We start from the raw sequence: 18761 nt of genomic DNA on the forward strand, positions 1-18761 counted from the left end.
TGCATAATGTAGGTGCTTTCATTGTTGTTTGCTCCTGCTCGTTTTAAGAACGATGCTGAAGCCATGGCGATATCAAAAAGCTTCTAACCATGATACTCTGTAAAAATAATTAAATTTGACCTATTACCAGAGAAGCTCTTATCCTAGCTTGTTGTTCGTAAAGCCTGAGCGCACTCGCAAAGTGGTTGGCCTTGGCACGTCTCAAGATTGATCCGCTTCACCACCACCGACTCCTCGTGTATGCCTAAGAGGCATGGACCTATGTGACTCTGTAATGACCCGATATGATCGGGATTGGAGGAATTTAACCGTACCCGGTGGAGCACTGGTCAGGATGTGATTGGGACGGACAGACATTTCCACACCGAGTTGAACTATGGATCGGTCGCCAATCAGTGATCGACACGGTATAGGGCAAAAAAGAGCATGTTTTTAGAGAGCTTGTATTTTCGACGTGGTACTTTTACGCACTCTGTTCTTTCAATGACAATGTGAAGTGCGAGTAAGTGCAACCACAAGTACTTTCCTCTGCAATAGCCAAGAAGAGGGCACAAATTTTGCTCGTTACATCCATTCATCTTTTCCGCGTTCTGATTAAATAGTACCTGAAGTTCATTCGGAAAACAAGGGCTTGGACTCCCCGGTGCGTAAATTAGTAATGGAAAGGTAATATCGAATTGGACTGATTTGCAAAGTATAAAGATTTCATTTATTCATCAGATTCAAACCCAAGAAAAACCACGATTTAATGAACAAATCATCCCATCGCTTCTGATCAAATCAGAAATAATCCTAGTTTTTGAGCTACATTGGCAAAAGTATAACTTCTTGTTGCGAAAACATATCAATCGCCGACATCTTTAGTTGGGATCGGAGAAGAACTTGTTGATGGATGGCATGATCTCAGAGGGTCTGTTGCGAACGAACTTCCTGACGACATGCTGCGAGTACTTCTCACCCTCTGCGAAGTTATCGAGCACCCCAGCGGCTCTGTTCTCTTTGGTAACTCTGGAAAAAGAACATTCGCGAAATCAACATCAGCTTCACAATCATGAAATGTAACTGCTGAATATTAGAAAACCCTATTCACAAAGGGACACAGATGCCTCAGGTCCAAAATAACCTTCGACAGAAAGATGTTTGAGAGCCAAAATGTTACCTGACTTCTGGGTTAGTGCAGATGTTTCTTATGAGTTGCATCCCGCAGATGCCAACCGCTACACCAACCGCGGCAAAAAGAGGGTACACCTATTTCGCGAGAACGAGAGAAGAGAGCCCCATATTAGTCCTCAGCGAGTCGCATTAACACATTCATGATAAAAAAATAAAAAAAAGGTAACAAACTCGAAACCAATGTTGCTCGAAAAGGTAGTTTAGGCTTGTGGGGCAGAATGACCCGATAGACAAATGATGAGGAAATTAGTACTAACTCTCGAGAATGTGCGAGTATCGGTGACCATTAACAAAAGCATATCAATTATCAAATCCCTACGTTTGTTATATAGCAAAGCCGCCCCATCAACATATCAATCTCGGTGACTCGAGACAGATTGAAGCTGCCATAGAAAGATCTTGAAAACTGCATGGATGGTAATTAGATGTGCATTCGAACTGATGTACATTAATCTCTGTGGTATATGCTCAGATCTCTAGATCCATGTCACGATCTTCCTAACCATCTTTCCAGATCCTAGGTAAGACATGCTAATTGAACTCTTAAAAAAGGAAAGAACTAGCACAGCAACCGCCATCTACGAGTTGCTGAACCTACAAACCCAGCCCCATGAAAGGCACGATCACACCGTCACGTACAGACCAACAAAACCAAGCTCTCAAACTTCCAGACAAAACTCAACAAAACGACTATATAAAAAAAATATAGTGATAGAACATGGCGTGCACCTCGGGCCTGATCCATCTGCTGGCGGTGGAAGAAGCCATTGCCAGAGAGACAGAGATCTGCGGAGAGGGAGAGAGGGACGAAGCAGGAGCAGACCCTTTCCTTTACTCTCCGAGCAAGAAAGCTTGGAGAGGAAGGCAGAGAAAGAGACAGACCCTACCCAGAGAAAAAACAACGGAAAAGACTCCATCTTTATGGGGGGGCACCAACGTTTTATTAATAGGAAAGAAAGAAGAAGAAGGAAGCATATCTGCCTCGATTGGAATTTGACTGAGAAGCGGGTCAACGATGAACAACCGCCGACCATTGAGATGGGCTTCGGATCGCGAACGGTGAGCTGTGCTTCTTCTTGGGTTGTCCTCCCGAATATTCAGGGGCGATCTGCTGTCCGTGGCGTGTGAAGATTGTGGCGTGCGGACCAAGAACAGGCTGTCCCCGTCCTCTACGCACGCGCGATCCAACAGCTCTCAGCATTGACGTTTCGTTGGGGGGAATTGAGGAAGAAAAAATGGAACTAGAGTTTGATTTGGTTTGACTTTTTACTCCTTTTCTTTAGGATTATTTGGGCAGATCAAAGGCTCGAAACGTAGTAATACCGAGATGTTGCATATAATTCTTCATGATTCTTTAAAGTCAATCGAGTAAAACCGGCAGTATGACTTTTTTTTCACACGGTGTGTTTTAGGTGTGAGCATGGTCCAGAGTAGAACTGGCCATAGGAACCGATCCGGTTTTAGGTTCTTACGGTTACCGGTTCGATTCCCGGTTTCAAAAAATAGCAAAGCCAGTACCGTACGGTTCGGTTCCCGATTCTTGGGTAAGAATCGAACCGGGAACCGAGAACTAGAAATTATATATTGTAAGTGATGTTTATATCTTTTTATGTTGTAATTCACTTAATGAGTGAATATTTTATTCAATCTATTCTTCTTCTTTTTTTTAGATAGGGATTGCTTGTCTTACTGAGTAGATTATCATTAGTAAATAGAGTTTACGAGTTCTGTTTTTGGTCAAAGAGTTTATGAGTTGAAGTGAAATGAATATATATGATGAAGCTTTCGAATAATTATTGTAGTTTAATTAATAGTAATATAGATTTAAAACTATTATTAAGTGATTAACTATGCTTGATGTTTCATTTGATTTCAGATGGTTATAATTTGTCATGGATGATTGAGGACTGAAGTTCTATAATTTAGGTTTTATGTTACGTGTTTTGAACTTTTTATTGTTTATTTTATTTTACTTGTACATCTTTTATAGATTGTTGTCATTGAAAATTGGAGATTTTTGTTGTTGCATTCACTTTCATTTGCTTAACAAAAAATGAAACAAAAAAAGAAAAAGAAAATTGGCCTAAAAGAATTTGGAATAATTATACCCTGGAACCGATTGACATGGTAGGTTCCAGGTTCCATGGTATACAAAGTAAGTTCCAGGTTTCAAAAACCGGTGAACATATTCCGACAGGGTTGGTTCCAAGTTTGAACCGCTCACCCCTAGTGTGTTCCATACTAAATAACCATATACGTGTCTTAGTGTGTTGAGCTCGAGATTACTTGTGTACATGAAAAACTCTATACGTTAATACTGAAAACTTTTTTTTTTTCTTGCCATCATCTAATTCTCTTTTTCTTTGTCCAAACGTTTCGTTTCAAAATATTACTTCACGTGGTAAACATACTCGTCTGCCTTGATTATAATACGAATCAATCGCTATGCTTACGTGCTTCTTTAGGTTACTTTCGATAGTGTCAAGATGAGTCGGGTGCTCAAAAAAACTTCCGACACAATATCCTCGGGACTAATAGATGTATACTTTCAAGAGATTTAAAGAATAGGGGGGTGTAGCCAAATTCAATTCATTCAACGACACGTCGTACCGCCTTCCCCCAACCGTGATTCTCGCCGCTCAATAAAAGCAAAGCGTGCGTACCCGCTGCTTCGCACGCCCGTTGCCTTTTGCTCCCCCTTCTGTTTTTTTCCGCCCGTCGTATTTGTTGACTTTGACCTCATCGTGTTATGTTCATATAATTTAATAATGCACGCGCATGCATGGAAGGTGTCGTGGTGTAGTTGGTTATCACGTCAGTCTAACACACTGAAGGTCTCCGGTTCGAGTCCGGGCGACGCCACTTTTTTATTTTATTTTATTTTTTTAATCGTTTTAATCTCAATTTCTCTATTTATTTTCATTTTTTCGCAGAATCATATTATTCTTTTTTTTTTCCATAAGAATCATAATATTTTACTGCGTAATAATTTTGAACTGTGGTCAACGGGACAATTTTGACTTCACAACTAACTAGCTCCGTCATCTTCGCCTATTTATTATAAATAGTATAATGCCCCTCGATCTCCTTTGCCTTTCTAAATTGCACGCGAGATTGGATCTTGGATCTGTGCCTAAACAATGTGGCAAATTGCCAGCGCCTAATAATAATTCGACATTCTTTTAGTGTATCGATTTTGTAACCCAGATTTAGTAAACATAATAACATTAAGCAGCTTCCATCTCGCTCTTCTGTAGGGATGGAACCTGATCCCGAACCTATAATTTTTGTCATTTTCCCAAATACATTACGGGTTTCGATGTGAGATGGCAATTCCGTCTCGTTGAAGTTGTCGAGTTCTAGTCAAGCGCTCGCAACCCGCGATACTATTCTAGTTAACATTCTCATACCAATAATTTGTTTGTTTCACCGAAAACTTTCGTAAAAAAAATGTTTTCAAGGTCAAAGAAAGTGCACCATATTTGGTATTTGTTTGTGCTGGAAAAACAGATGAAAAAAAATGGTTTTATGTTATGTGTTAATAAGTGAAATCCACTCAAGCCAGCTTGTATAGATAAAAATGACTACAAACTAGAGTCCACATCTTCTTTGTCTATTCTGCAACCCATCAAAGCAACAAGAGTTCACAAAGAAATTAGGAAATAAATTATTAAATCATGTTTGGAAGATATTATATTATATATGATTGTTTTTTAATTTTGGAATGTAGAGCATTAGCATCAATGAAGTATATTCAAGAGATGGTAAACAAGATCTGTAAAAAAAAAACTCGATGAGACTTATCGAAAGAACGGAGATGATAGAAAATCGAGAGAGAGATTCTCTCTTAGAAGCGCAATAAGAAATCACAATAAATTATTTCTTTCTTATTAGGAGGGGAAGTCGGTTTCCCCTATCTAAACCGAACAGATCTTGATATATAATAAACCGCGTCAAAATTACAAATCGCAGCAATTCATCCAAAAATCATGCTTTGTGAATCTCCAAAGATAATACGCGCAGAATTGATAAGTGTAAGTATGTAAGATCGAAGGAAGTTCAACATCAACAATTACAAAAAAAAGAAAGTTTAACAATCCTAAAATGAAAAATCAAGCTTATAATGGTGATTGCTCCTAACAATATTAAATTACAATTAAATTCCTTTAGGAGTTCACAAAATTATGTACCCTTAAAAATTTAGTAAATCTAAAAAACGTCCGTAACTCTAGTATAATTATCATAATAATGTACATTTGCTAAATAACCTAAAGACTATAAAGGAAATAAAGCCGATTTAGTAAGTAAAACGCATCAGATTTGGATATTGGAATTTCCAACTATAAAAATCCCAAACATGTATTATTGAAAAGTCTACTAAATTTCAAATTTTTTCAATTTTTCTAAACCGACCAAAATCAAGTTTATTCCACACATGCCCGAGCCATGTGCTATTTTAATAGTAAACTAAAAAAAATACCAAGAAAAGATGAACACGAAAGAACCATGGTTACATAACAAGTTCGAGAAGTGCACAAAATTTGCGATAAAATAGAGAGATCGAATTTATCCACCTAAAAAATAAATAAATGTACTTACCAAAAACATCGACTTTCCATACGCGTGATCGCACAATACATGTAGTGAAATTAAACGAGATTATTTCCATGAAAAAATGGATTTAGATTACCAAATTAGAAACTTACAAAATCTTTCGTATTCCGCAGAAGATTCTAGAACAGAGATTTCCAAAAACTTGTAGCTCGCGAAAGGTAGTTGTCCCCCCCACCCCCCGTCGCGTTGGTCCACCATCAACCATTCCTCGATTTTGACTTCGGCCCCCACCACCTAAAACCCTAATTCAATTCAAAACTCTCCACCTGTCGTTTTTGGGTGGTTTTGAAAATTCGAGGTGCAACGTCTTAAAAGGTTAATAAGTTTTCTCAATCTTGCACAAAAACCCCATTGTAGCACGACTTTTTTTTGACAATACATGTAGAAATTACGGCGCTTTGAAACTTGTTTTTTACATAAGCGGCTACGTACTCCGTTTACTTAATACAGTGAGTAGTAATGATTGTTAAATCAATAATCGATGAAAGTCGCTTATTTAAAATTTGCATTATGCAGACCGTGTAATGCTCTTTTGTTTCCTTTCAAAATTACCCGTTTCTTCAATGTGAATGTCATCGAAAGCGACTGTATCCGAAACAATTTCCAATTTGTACAAATTTTGGTAACGTAAGATGTAAACAAATTGTTCACAATTTCTTCTTAGACTTTGGAATATTTCTTTTATTTTTACAAGGGGGAAAAGGCAAAAATGAACAGAAATATGTTATAGACAAAAAGCAGCAAGAACCTTCAAAAACCTGTTCCTACCCAAAGCCCCACCTGCTCTCAGATGCCTCCGAATATTCCCACTCCCCAAAACTTTTCCCCCACGCTCACCCGAGGCGCGTGCGCCACACTCCTACCCGACTCCCGCCCCCCGCCTCCCTCGCATCCACTCGAAGCTCCCCTCGGCTCGGCGCGTGTCCGTGATGCGCACGGCGGCCCTTCTTCCGGAAACAGCGGCTCCAACAGAGTTCCGCTTCGATTTATTAAAATCAGCGGCTCGAAGCGGGCATCGTTCCTCGGTTTCGTTTTGCCCAAGCAAAAGAGGAAGGAGGAAAAAGCGAGAAGCTGACCCCGCGAGTCACGTGACCGAGCCGAGCTAACTCGGCGCTCGACTCGCTATATATACCGCCTTCTCATCTCTCGCCCCTCGTCTCAGTCACAGTCTTTCATCGCTCTCTACACCGCTTCTCTCGCCGTCGTCTTCTTCTCATCGCTCAGCCATTTCCAAAACGCTCCCGTCGCTCCGCCGCTCGCCATGGGTAAGTTCTCGATCTCTCGGTCGCTGTAGGCTCTGTCCGATCGCGAGTTTCTCATTCTCCGATCTGGTCCCGATGCTGATGTGTTTCGTCTGGATCTGTCTTCTTCGCAGGGAAGGTCAAGATCGGAATCAACGGTCAGTAGTAGTTGCTCTCGATCGCGGTTCATTCGATCATCGGGGATCGATCTCCATTTCCGTGGCTTGATCTGGAAGTGGGGGGGGGGGGGGGGAGGCTCCGGGGTTTTGATTTATGTGTTGTGGTTTTGTGTTCTCTTTTAGGTTTCGGAAGGATCGGCCGCTTGGTCGCGAGGGTCGCGCTCCAGAGGGACGATGTCGAGCTCGTCGCCATCAACGATCCCTTCATCAACACCGACTACATGGTACGTGCCTCCCTCCCGGTTGGTCCGCGTGTTGCGCTTTTTTGGCGTGGATCGATTCGTTGACTCTTTTGCGGAGTGTTGGTGAATGCAGACGTATATGTTCAAGTACGACAGTGTTCACGGCCAGTGGAAGCATCACGAGCTCAAGGTCAAGGACTCCAAGACGCTTCTCTTCGGTGAGAAGCCGGTCACTGTTTTCGGCATCAGGTAGCTTCTTCCGGCTTTGATCTTCTGCGGATTTGTTCTCTAAGAGACGGTAGTGAGATGGATCTGGGTGCGATAATGGCGTTTTGGGTAATTTGTAGGAACCCCGAGGAGATCCCATGGGGCGAGACTGGAGCTGAGTTCATCGTGGAATCTACCGGTGTCTTCACCGACAAGGACAAAGCTGCTGCTCACTTGAAGGTTCGTTTTATCTAGATGCTCTTGTGTTCTGTTCATTTAATGCTCTGGTCTGAGATGGATTAAAGATCAATCTCAATGATTACGTCTGGATTTTTAGACATTCTGTATCCTGAGTAGCATGCCCTCCGTTTTCTAGTGGACATACTGGTAGATCTAGGGCAGATTCTGGTGATTTGTCAAAAGTGACTTGATTCTCGATTACTGACGTAGTACTTGCGATGATAGTGGCCCTTAGTGTTTCATCATCTGGGTCAGTGAAATCGCGATATGTCGTGTAAGATTGACGAGGCATTTGATCTGTTTGTAGGGCGGAGCTAAGAAGGTAGTCATTTCTGCCCCCAGTAAGGATGCACCCATGTTTGTTATGGGTGTGAACGAGAAAGAGTACAAGCCAGAGCTTGACATTGTATCCAACGCCAGTTGCACTACCAACTGTCTTGCCCCTCTTGCCAAGGTTCGTAACATGATCAATTGTGTTTTTTTTTTTTAGCATTCGTAATCATTCCTTGGAAATGGTGAAGGTCATTTTTGAACTGACCTTATCCTTGCAAATTTCAGGTTATCAATGACAGGTTTGGCATTGTTGAGGGACTTATGACCACTGTCCACTCCATCACTGGTGAACTGTTTGCCCTTTTAGTCTTCTAAAGTAATTCAGTACATCTAGTCAAAGTATAAAACTGACACGGGTTGCTTCCTCGTTGGTGATACAGCCACCCAGAAGACTGTTGATGGCCCATCAATGAAGGACTGGAGAGGTGGAAGAGCTGCTTCTTTCAACATCATTCCCAGCAGCACTGGTGCTGCAAAGGTACCTTGAACTGTGAAGTTTCCTGATTACTGGAGTAGTGTGATAATAAATGCGCTCGTTTTCATTTCTTCTGGGGTTGTTTGCCGCAGCGACATATTTTTGCATTATCTGGTGGCATTTTTGGCTATAAAATTCTTTTATCTTTTATGCCGTGCTTTGCGAAGCTCAAGTTGATTTTGCTAAGGCATGTGTCTGGTGCTTGTAGGCCGTGGGAAAGGTGCTGCCTTCCCTCAATGGTAAGCTCACTGGAATGTCCTTCCGTGTTCCTACTGTTGATGTGTCAGTTGTGGATCTCACCGTCAGGCTTGAGAAGGCGGCAACTTATGATGAGATCAAATGTGCCATTAAGTAAGTTTTAAATAGTCTTTTGATTTGTCTATTTAGGAGGATATTTTGTTGCACAAGCTGTACTGAAGTCTTCATTATGTTTACATGCCACTTGCATATTCTGATTAAATTTATTGGCCCTTTTTAGGGAGGAGTCTGAGGGCAAACTGAAGGGGATTTTGGGTTACATTGAAGAGGATGTGGTCTCCACAGATTTTGTCGGTGATAGCAGGTACGACGGTATTCTGAATATAATGAACTATAACCTTAAATACTTTTTGAGTGATGTTTGGTTGCAGATTGTCGTAAGAAGGAAAAAAGATTCAATATTTATACCCTATGCACTGTCACCAATTCTTGGCGAATTGATGGATGATTGCGCTTAGTCTCTGTTTAAGCAAAGTTTGATGACAGTTTCCTTGGTACTTCTGTGCAGGTCAAGCATTTTCGATGCCAAGGCTGGAATTGCTTTGAGCAAGAACTTTGTGAAACTGGTCTCATGGTACGACAATGAGTGGGGCTACAGGTAAATGTTCTTCTCCCCCTTGTTATTGCTCTCAGTTTGCCATTGTTGTCAAAACAGGTTTTTCTTGCCAAAATTAAATCTTGTGATGTTAGTGGAGGAATATGTGTGCAAGAATACTTGCCAATTGATATTGTATTTTCTGGTTTTGCAGTTCTCGTGTTGTTGACTTGATCGTCCACATGGCGTCCACCTGCGCTTAAATGGGAACTCCATCTTATGATTAACCGAGTTCTTTTTGTTTGTCTAATGGTGGAGTGTTTGGGGCTTACTTATTTGCTCAACCATCATATGGTCGTTGCGAGAGTCTGCTCATGCTTTTGTTTAGAGGTCTTTTGGCGTTAAGCCCATGTTATTCCGGTGTCCTCGCTCTTAGATGTTTGGAGCAATAAAAGAGACACAAATTGCCAAATCCTGTTTATGGTGTCCTCTTGCTTGCTGAGGTTTTGCAATACTTAAATGGGATCTATTACTATTCGCCCTCCTTTTCATTTCACTATAGCTTTTCATCATCGGGCATGACAAGAAAATGAGTTGGACGGATGGATGTGTTGGTTTAAGTCGTTCATCTTATATTATGGTTGTTCTAACTTCTTAAAACGTGGGGTTCAGGCTTAACCAGATCGATCAATTTGTAAAGACTTAACTTGAGCCCATTTATCCGCTGAGGTTTTTGATTTGCAATTTGTTGGGTACCAAGGACCATCATGTATCATGCATATGTACCGATAGTAACACGCATGGCTTTGCTTTTTTTGTGGAGTATAATTGCATTAACTTGTTAGTTGTATCATCGGATGGAACTGTGTTTCATTAGATTCATAAAATACGATTTACTTGTGAAACAGATTTGATTTGTTAGTTGCTGTTGAGTTGGTGGAGTACGTGTCGGTCGGTTCAATGTCCGCTAGTTCGCATTTGTCGTAATATTTTACGGTAACCAATCATTGCTTCATGCGATGTAATGATTCAAACAGCGTCTTGCCGAACTTTTGCAACCGTCGCCATCGACTGGGTCGTTTGCAAGGCGATCTGCCACCACTAGCATCGCAGCCATAGATTGATACTGGTTAATAATCACCGTCATTAATCTTCATTTGGTGGCGACAACCATCACACCACTGCCGATGCCTCACCAGCAATGCAGCCACTGATGGTTAGTCTCAACTCTCACTTTAGTTGCATTCCTTGTGCCCACTGAGAAAGTATTAGGTGAGATTGTCTTGTCAAGTTAGTAGGTTCAGCGTGCGATAAGTGTTCGGACAGTTTCTCCTGTCGGAATTCTTTGAAAGTCCCTCCATTTTTTCTCTTCGTTACTTCTCCGTTTACTGTCCTCGTTAGCTAGAAAGAAAATGTGTCTCTACTCCCTCTCCCTCCCACTTCACTAGTTCACTACCTCTATTAATTTTCTCACCTTCTAAGAGAGACATCTCTGATCTTTGAAATTCCTGAGAAAATGAGAAGAGGAAGCGATAAAATTGAAAGAGGGAAGGAACTTGTGAAGAGGGAGGGAGGGAGAACGCCAAGTCAAACCCAGCACGTTGAATGGAGTGGCTGTTTGCTAACTTGGCAAGACAATCTCACTTAATATTTTCTCGTGTCCAATCTCCATGATGGAGTTCATTAGACTCGTGAGTTTGGATCCATCATTATATTAAGCTGCTGAAAAGGGGAGGGGGAAAATGAATCAATGCTCGAGGAAAAGGCGTTAAATTAACATTGCTTGAATTGATTATTTTTAATCGAATTGAGCGAGGAAAAAACGTTTTATAATATTGACGCAATTGTACTACGAAAGGAAAAGTTAATTGTCGCAGATTTTCGTGCAGAAAATTAAAATGATCCACCCGTTCGCCAGCCAAAGCAAGAAATCGCAAGCAAAAGACATGAAAAACTTTGAATTTTCATGATCCCATTACGACAAACTAAAATCTAATGTGACTTATAATTAGATATTTTTTCAGTTATGTAACCTGCAATTGACGCACAATCTTACTATGGTTAAGTTTAAGGATGATTTGCTAATTATTTAATTTCAATAAAGGAAGGCCTCAATATATGTAAAATTTGTGTAAACGAAAAAACTCTATTCCCAAAATTAAAAACAAATAAAGGGTCCAATTGAGTAAAATGTTCTTGTCCGGAAGCAAAATTGCACTTTGTATATCATGGGATAAAATATAAATTTTAGGGAAAATTCCAAATAAGGGCTCGAAGTGCTTTCATTTTCTTAGATAAGGGTTTGAAGTGGCTATAATAGTTTCAAATAAGGGCCGAATCTTGACGGCCGGTCAATGACGTTTTCATTTAAAGACAATTTTAACCTAAATTAAATTAAAAAATAAGTTTTTTTTAAGAGGAAAAATACAAGCGGCTGGCGCCACCACCCCATTGCTGTTGGGGCGACGGTGACAGCAGGCAAGGTTGCTGGTGTCTTGATGAGGGCTGGCGACCCTCGCCAAAACCGGGAGAGGATCGCGACCCTCTCTTAGATTGGGGCGAGGGCCGGCGACCCTCGCTCGGTCAAGGCGAGGGTCACCGGCCATTGCCTCGGTCTAGCGGCCCACCCCTAGACCTGGACGAGGGTTGACGACCCTCACCCAAGGTCGCAACTCTCTTCCGATTCTAGTAAGGGCTAGGAGGCCTTTCGGCTCTTGCCAACGCCCCACTGGCAATGGGGTGGCGACCACAAGAAGCGAAGAGCCCGTGTGTTCTTTTTATTTTGACTTTTTTTTATGAAAAGAAAGAAGGAAAAAAAATCAAAAAAATAAATAATGAAAATGCCCTTGCCACTCCTTCAAATGCTGTCGATGTTTTATCCCATGATATACAAATCCTTAATCCCGCGCCTTCGGTATTTCCTCCGACGGACCGTGTCGACCAGTCTCCCGCCGTTTTCTCCCATGAGCTTCTTCTCTTCCCGAACCGCCGTCGCCCGGCGCCCCCGCACCTCCGGGCTCCCGCCGATCCGCCGGGCCGCTCCCAACCTCTCCTCCTACGCCCTCCGCGACGCGCCGCCCAGGAGCCCCGCCGCGGACCGGCCGTCCGACCTCGAGACCGTCGTGTCCAGGGTCCGCGCCGGGAGCAGCGAGCACGAAGTCCTCCGCTCCCTCGAGCGCGACCCCTCCTGCGCCTCCATCGCGGTCGTCCCCCACGGCCTCGTCGAGAAGCTGCTCCATCGGTTCAGGGACGACTGGAAGTCCGCCCTCGGCGTGTTCCGGTGGGCCGGGCCGCGCGCCGAATCCGGCCGCGCCTCCCCGGAGGCCTGCGACGCGATCGTCGATATCCTCGGCAAGAGCCGGAGGATGGACAGGATGAGGGAGGTTTTGGAGGAGATGAGCCGGGGCAAGCTCGTGAGGCTCAGCACGGTAGGGAAGGTGATGAGGAGGTTCGCTGGTGCGGGGTTGTGGGAGGAAGCGGTCAAGGTGTTTGATGAATTGGGGGACTTCGGGTTGGAGAAGAACACCGAGTCCATGAACTTGTTGCTGGACACGCTCTGCAAGGAGCGCAGGGTCGAGCAGGCGCGCTCGATCATGCTGCAGCTCAAGCCTCACGTTTTGCCCGATGCGCGCACGTTCAATATTTTGATCTTCGGTTGGTGTAAGATCAATAGGGTCGACGAGGCGCAGTGGACTATCCAGGAAATGAAGGGCCACGGGGTTCGGCCCTGCGTCATTAGCTACTCGACGATCATGCAGTTTCATTGCCGTCAGGGCAATTTCAATAAGGTCTATCAACTGTTCGACGAAATGCGGGATGGGGGGAGCCTGCCGAATGTGGTCACGTACACTACGGTCATGCATTATCTGGCAAAGTCGGAGGAGTTTGATGAAGCGCTGCAATTAGCCGAGAGGATGAAGTTGGATGGGTGCAAGCCGGATACACTCTTTTACAATTGCTTGATCCATGTGCTCGCGAGAGCCGGGCGAGTTCGAGATGCCATCGATGTTTTTGAGGTGGAGATGCCTACTCGTGGCGTAAGACCAAACACGCCTACCTACAATACCATGATTTCGATGTTTTGTCACCATGGTCAAGTTCAGAAGGCGATGGATCTCCTCAAAGAAATGGAAGATTCAAATTTTGCCAAACCTGATGTTCAGACGTACTATCCCTTGCTGAAATCTTGCTTTAAATCTGGGAAAACTGACGGCTTTTTGAGCAGATTGTTGGACGACATGGTCAACAAGCATCACCTCAGTCTGGATGTCTCGGCATATACACTTCTAATTCATGGGTTATGTAGAGCGGACAAAGCTGATTGGGCTTACCTTCTGTTTGATGAGATGGTTGGTCAAGACATAAGTCCAAGGTATCAGACATGTCTTTTGCTGCTGGATGAAGTGAAACAGAAGAACATGTATGATGCCGCTGAGAGGATTGAGGATTTCATGAAGAAAATATGAGGACAAGGTAAAATCTATATTAAGCTGGCATATAGTTTGATATGGCTCGGATGTTACGATGAACAAGTAGCTGCAACCCTCAATATTCGTGATCCTTGTTGTTTGGCTGTTTGCTATTGCTCTGAAGCTTTAAATGGAAAGTGTTGTGAATCATGAATTAGAGTCCATTTCATTATTGAAAGCAAGGGTCCAGCTTGGTGAGATGACGAGAGCTTTTAAGTGCATAAGACAGTTGGACAAACTATTGGTTTGGACTGAAGCATTCTGAAATCAACGAATGCACTCAAAGTTTCTGAAATACGCACTGCAAATTCTGTGAATGGAAAATGTGAATATCCTTGTTACATGTCTGCATGGTGTTGGAATGGTTTGCGTATGAAACTTCATGTTCTCTTTTATTACAATGTAAAGGCATTATGTCGCACTTACTGGAAGCTTGAATCCTCCATACTAATTGTTTTATAGTTTCTGTTGCAAGAGTCCAACTATATCTATATAAAACCTTGGTCGATATGTTAATCAGACAGAACTCTCCTTTGGTATTTATAGAGCGCTTATTCCGTCACTGATGTGAATCTAATTTAAGAGCATCTTTGGAGCTTCGTTTCTGTTTATTTTTTCTTCCTTATAAGATTGCAGTAAGAAGCCAACAAGGTCATCTTTGTGAATCTTAAATTTTTTGTAGCCTAGAAGCGAAGAGAGTTTAAGTTAAATGGCCGACAATTGCCTCAATCAGCTTGAATCCAGGAAATTACCTCGCCTATTGTTGCTTCCTGGCTAGTGAAGCCAACCACTCAGGGATACGATTTTTGTTCTGTAGATTTGAATGCCAAAATGATGTGCCACAGTAGAATGGTGTAGATAGAGATTATTGGATTCTTAAAAGTACGATTCATGCAGAGAATGCTGTCCGTGTCGGTGGCGGTATATGAATTTCTGATCTATGTAAAAGCATTTATCACTTCAGTTATTTTATCCCAACTTCTTTGCTCTCTTCCCCTTCGGTCAACACGCACACCCTGCTTGATGTTGAAAAGCAAATAGCGTAGATGGTACTGACTGATGAACGTGCTCTGTCTCATGTTGACAACCTGATATTCCCCTAACAAGATTGCTTCTGTTGCACCAGGCGCAGGAAGCCCATATTTTGATGCCGACATTGTGAACCAGAATGTTGCTCAACAGTCGCAGGCCGTTAGGACAGCATAGGACAATTGTGGCTGGCGAAGGATGATGGACAGCCAGAGGGCAGAATCGTTATCTGCCCGCGGCAACAAAAATCCCATCAATCGATGGAGTTTCCGGTGGCGCGTACGCTACAAACAATGACGCTGTTTGCTCGCCACCTCCAACGAATTTGCTGAAAACCCTGAACGAAGGGGATTGCAGCGAACGCCCGATGCAACGTCATCATGCCACTGCAAGTTTCTTGAAGAAGACGAAACATATGGACTCGGATAATACTCGAGCCTCATGCTGCGGGGGTTTAGGGCGAGAGCTTGTTCTTTCAGTGGAAAGATTAAGACTGATGGGTACTTCACAGTTCACAGATCTGGCTGGGAAGAAGATCAAGCAGAGACCCAAACAGAGTAACATGCAAATTGTAGCATTGTGATGGAATGATTCATCTATAACGCAGCTGAGTAATTGCGTGCCAAAACTCTGTGCATTGGGATGCTTGTTACGAGGGGACGACACCCACGTGATTCCCCCAACTTTATCTCAAAATCCGAGTCCGAATCTCGTGATCCAAAGCACGATGGCGATAATAGCACAACGACGGACCTTCTGATCACTTAAAGGCCCCGCGGTAGGGGCCTCGCGCATCCTTCATCGTCATCGACATTCCCATGTGCTTTGATGGTCCACCTCCATCATAATCATCCTTGATCGCTTCTTTGGACGTGGGACTGAACCACCCACATTGTCGTCTTCCCTTTGACATGTCTACTCCTTAGGTGCTCGCTATAAGAATCGCCGAATCCGGTCACGAATCGCTTAATCGCCGTGCTTATCTTTTGACAGGGCTCGGGACCTGTTCGAAATTCGATGTGGGTTTTTAGTCGACTCGTGATCAAAGCGGGGAGAAAAGAGTTCGGAGCCAAGAAAAAGTTGTATAGTGTTGCTCAAGTGTCGCGAGAGATGACGGCGTGATGTTTTTGAACCGATCGAGTGGTCTTGTTTATTATGCATTAAAGAGATAAGTGCCTAGGAAGTCCTAAAACTTGTTACGGAAGTGTAATTGAGTTCTAAAACTTTCAAAAAGTGCAATTAAGTCTAAAAACTTATGACGAAAGTGCAATTAAGTCCTAAAACTCATCACGAAAGTTCAATCAAGTTCTAAAACTTGTCAAATTGGTTCAATCAAATCCTCTCATTGATTATATTTTTTCGAGAGTTTTAAGACTCAATTACATTTTCGTGACAAGTTTTCAGTACACGATTGTATTTTTTGTAAGTTTTAAAATACGATTATACTTTCAAGATAAGTTTTATGATTTGATTGTACTTTTTAAAAGTTTTAGTACTCGATTACACTTTCGTAACAAATTGTAGGACTTCCTGTGCAGTTATCCTGACAAGTCTTCTTGAACAAAATGAAAACGCGTAATTGGTGTAATGGCGCGACAACAGCCGACTGTTGAGGTGTAAGCTAAGCTTTGACGGGGGGGATTTTGGGCGATGTGATAGGAAATGCTTTTGCACTAATTAAACAATTAAGGATTTGATTATCATTGCCATTAATGTTGGCTTTATTAGTCAAATTGAAGTTCGAAGATAAAGTAGGCGGACCATTGTTTGCGGTCGGCAAGGCCTCGAGGTTATCTAAAGGCCGGTGACCAAAGACATCTCATCAATTTCTCTCTTCTAGATTTATTTATTAAAATAAAATAACGATATAAAAATAATAATCTCAAATGGACCTACTAATATTCGTTTTTAATCGATGATTAAAAACGTAATTATGATAATCTCAAGATAATGATGCGGAATTGCAGCGGGGTCCATGCAATAGAGCCTCTTGTTTCCTCTGGTCCAAAAAGTGGCAAATGGAAGTCTCCAAAAAGATTTAACAAGAAAATGATTTTTTTCCCTCTTATTAATTTCGCTGATCTATCAATTTTATCAGGATAAGATGCGAAGGTAACAATATTAGAACATGAATATTTTTTGAAAGGATGATGGTCATATATTGATCGATTTATAGAAATTATTCGTAACTGGTTATGCATGTGTATTTTCCATTCGGTTATTTGCGTCAATACATTTTATATGCCCGGTCATTTGGGGTCCTTATCTATTCATTACGAGAAGGTACCAAGTAGAAAGAATTTATCGAATCGGGCGCGAATTGTCGTCCCAAAGTTCAAACTTACAACATAGCCGAGCAGAAGAATGATAATCCAAAGGAAAGCATGAATTGGTATCGAATGATTCCCATTTTCTTTTTGATACGTGCGCGAGCGCGCACCTTATATAGGTAAATCCCACGTTAAGAAACACACTGCTAACCTCTCGCTGAATGGACCGAGTCGGACGCTAACTCGAAACCCGGGATGACTGGCGAAATTCGAATCGTTTGCAATGATCGAAAGGTGCACGACATTCAAGCGTAATCCTCGTGCAAATCCATCTCTGAAAAGCGCACTGAATTTTATAAGCCACCGACTAGTCCTTCCGGTCCCAAACCTACTGATGGAAGACACAAGCACTGCAGAAGGGTGGAGATTCTAAGGGGAAGGTACACATGCATGCGCCCGGGCCAAAAGACACAACAAGAAGGTCGATGCATGTGCTTCCTCGACCAAGTCCCATAATATAAAAATCGCAACTTTCACGGTGGATTTATCAAAAGAACAGTCCCGATTGATGATTGGATCACCGGATACCGCGGGCCGACGCCTTCTTTCTTAATTATAATTGGGAAAACGATATGAATGGTCCATGTATTTTGACTCGACATGCAATATGGCCCTTAAACTTTTAATTTGTTCATTGTAGTCACTGAGTTATAGCTCAATGTGCGATGTGGTTCCTGAACTTTTAAATTGTTCATGTAATCCTTGGACTTTTGATACATGTTCAATTTAGTCCCTAAACTATATAAAAATGTTCAATGTAATCCTCCATCAACTATACGTAAATGTTTAACGTTGTCCCTGAAGTTGAATTAGTGGAAGGACAACATTGAATATTTTCATATAGTTCATGGACTAAATCGAACACGTACCAAAAGTTCAAGGACTGCATTGAACAAATTAAAAGTTTAGGGACCGCATCACACATCGGGGTAAAGTTCAGAGACCATACTGGACAGATTAAAAATTTATGGACTATATTGCATGTCGGGCCAAAATTCATGGACCGTCTGTATCATTAATCCGTTATAATTTGAACATCATCTGCGAATTTTGCCATTTTTGGGAAATTCGATTGGGAGCGGAGTGTTCCGACGGAGCTGCCTTCTGCCAAAGTTGTTCATCAATTTGTGAAATGAGAGACCATGTCAAGTACCCAATCGCACGCTATCGAAAGCTTGGGGCAAGAAATTTTTTTAAAAGGTCATTTTCCATCTTTGGCCAACCCATGAATTGGAAACGTTCATCATCTCAAAAGTCAACGGACATACGTGGAATTCTCATGCTTGGCTTCAAGTTTTCGTTCTCGTCCCAGAATGATCTCTTAGTGCGAATGCGAATATAGCGTTCCGTAAATCAAATTCTTGCCAGAAATTGATTTAAATTGCTTCTTAGAAATTGATTTCGGAGAAGAAATCTGTTTGGTAAAACATGACTAATTCTGCTCCAGAAATTGATTTCTGGAACAGAAATCTTTTTTGATTTGTTGATTTTTTTTT

General features: G+C 42.2%; 3 protein-coding genes and 1 non-coding gene across 4 annotated transcripts; 3 read left to right on the top strand and 1 right to left on the bottom strand.

The window, feature by feature from the left end:
• Nucleotides 1-686: 686 nt before the first annotated feature.
• LOC115680190 (uncharacterized) lies at nucleotides 687-2260 on the bottom strand. The gene is made up of 3 exons (XM_030603945.2): nucleotides 1903-2260; nucleotides 1160-1248; nucleotides 687-1008 (listed from the first exon to the last, which is right to left on the bottom strand). The coding sequence occupies exons 1-3, from the start codon at nucleotides 1939-1941 to the stop codon at nucleotides 861-863; spliced, it is 276 nt and encodes a 91-aa protein (XP_030459805.1). The 5' UTR covers nucleotides 1942-2260; the 3' UTR covers nucleotides 687-860.
• A 1701-nt stretch (nucleotides 2261-3961) lies between these two features.
• Nucleotides 3962-4035, top strand: TRNAV-AAC (transfer RNA valine (anticodon AAC)). The gene has a single exon. It is a non-coding gene; the product is annotated as a tRNA-Val (tRNA).
• Nucleotides 4036-6924: 2889 nt separating this feature from the next.
• LOC115680189 (glyceraldehyde-3-phosphate dehydrogenase, cytosolic) lies at nucleotides 6925-9972 on the top strand. The gene is made up of 12 exons (XM_030603944.2): nucleotides 6925-7052; nucleotides 7163-7186; nucleotides 7331-7431; nucleotides 7523-7638; nucleotides 7737-7836; nucleotides 8144-8290; nucleotides 8395-8455; nucleotides 8550-8647; nucleotides 8853-8995; nucleotides 9123-9206; nucleotides 9411-9500; nucleotides 9652-9972. Exons 1-12 carry the CDS (start codon nucleotides 7049-7051, stop codon nucleotides 9698-9700), a joined length of 1017 nt encoding a protein of 338 aa, XP_030459804.1. The 5' UTR covers nucleotides 6925-7048; the 3' UTR covers nucleotides 9701-9972.
• A 2321-nt stretch (nucleotides 9973-12293) lies between these two features.
• On the top strand, nucleotides 12294-15672 carry LOC115680188 (pentatricopeptide repeat-containing protein At3g04130, mitochondrial). Its single transcript, XM_030603943.2, has 2 exons — nucleotides 12294-13910; nucleotides 15033-15672. The coding sequence occupies exon 1, from the start codon at nucleotides 12299-12301 to the stop codon at nucleotides 13901-13903; it is 1605 nt and encodes a 534-aa protein (XP_030459803.2). The 5' UTR covers nucleotides 12294-12298; the 3' UTR covers nucleotides 13904-13910; nucleotides 15033-15672.
• The last annotated feature ends 3089 nt before the right edge of the window (nucleotides 15673-18761 follow it).

The sequence above is a fragment of the Syzygium oleosum genome, unplaced genomic scaffold, assembly GCF_021117445.2.
Source record: "Syzygium oleosum isolate NSW1041296 unplaced genomic scaffold, Sole_v2.1 Sole_v2.06, whole genome shotgun sequence".
NCBI classification, from domain to species: Eukaryota; Viridiplantae; Streptophyta; class Magnoliopsida; order Myrtales; family Myrtaceae; genus Syzygium; species Syzygium oleosum.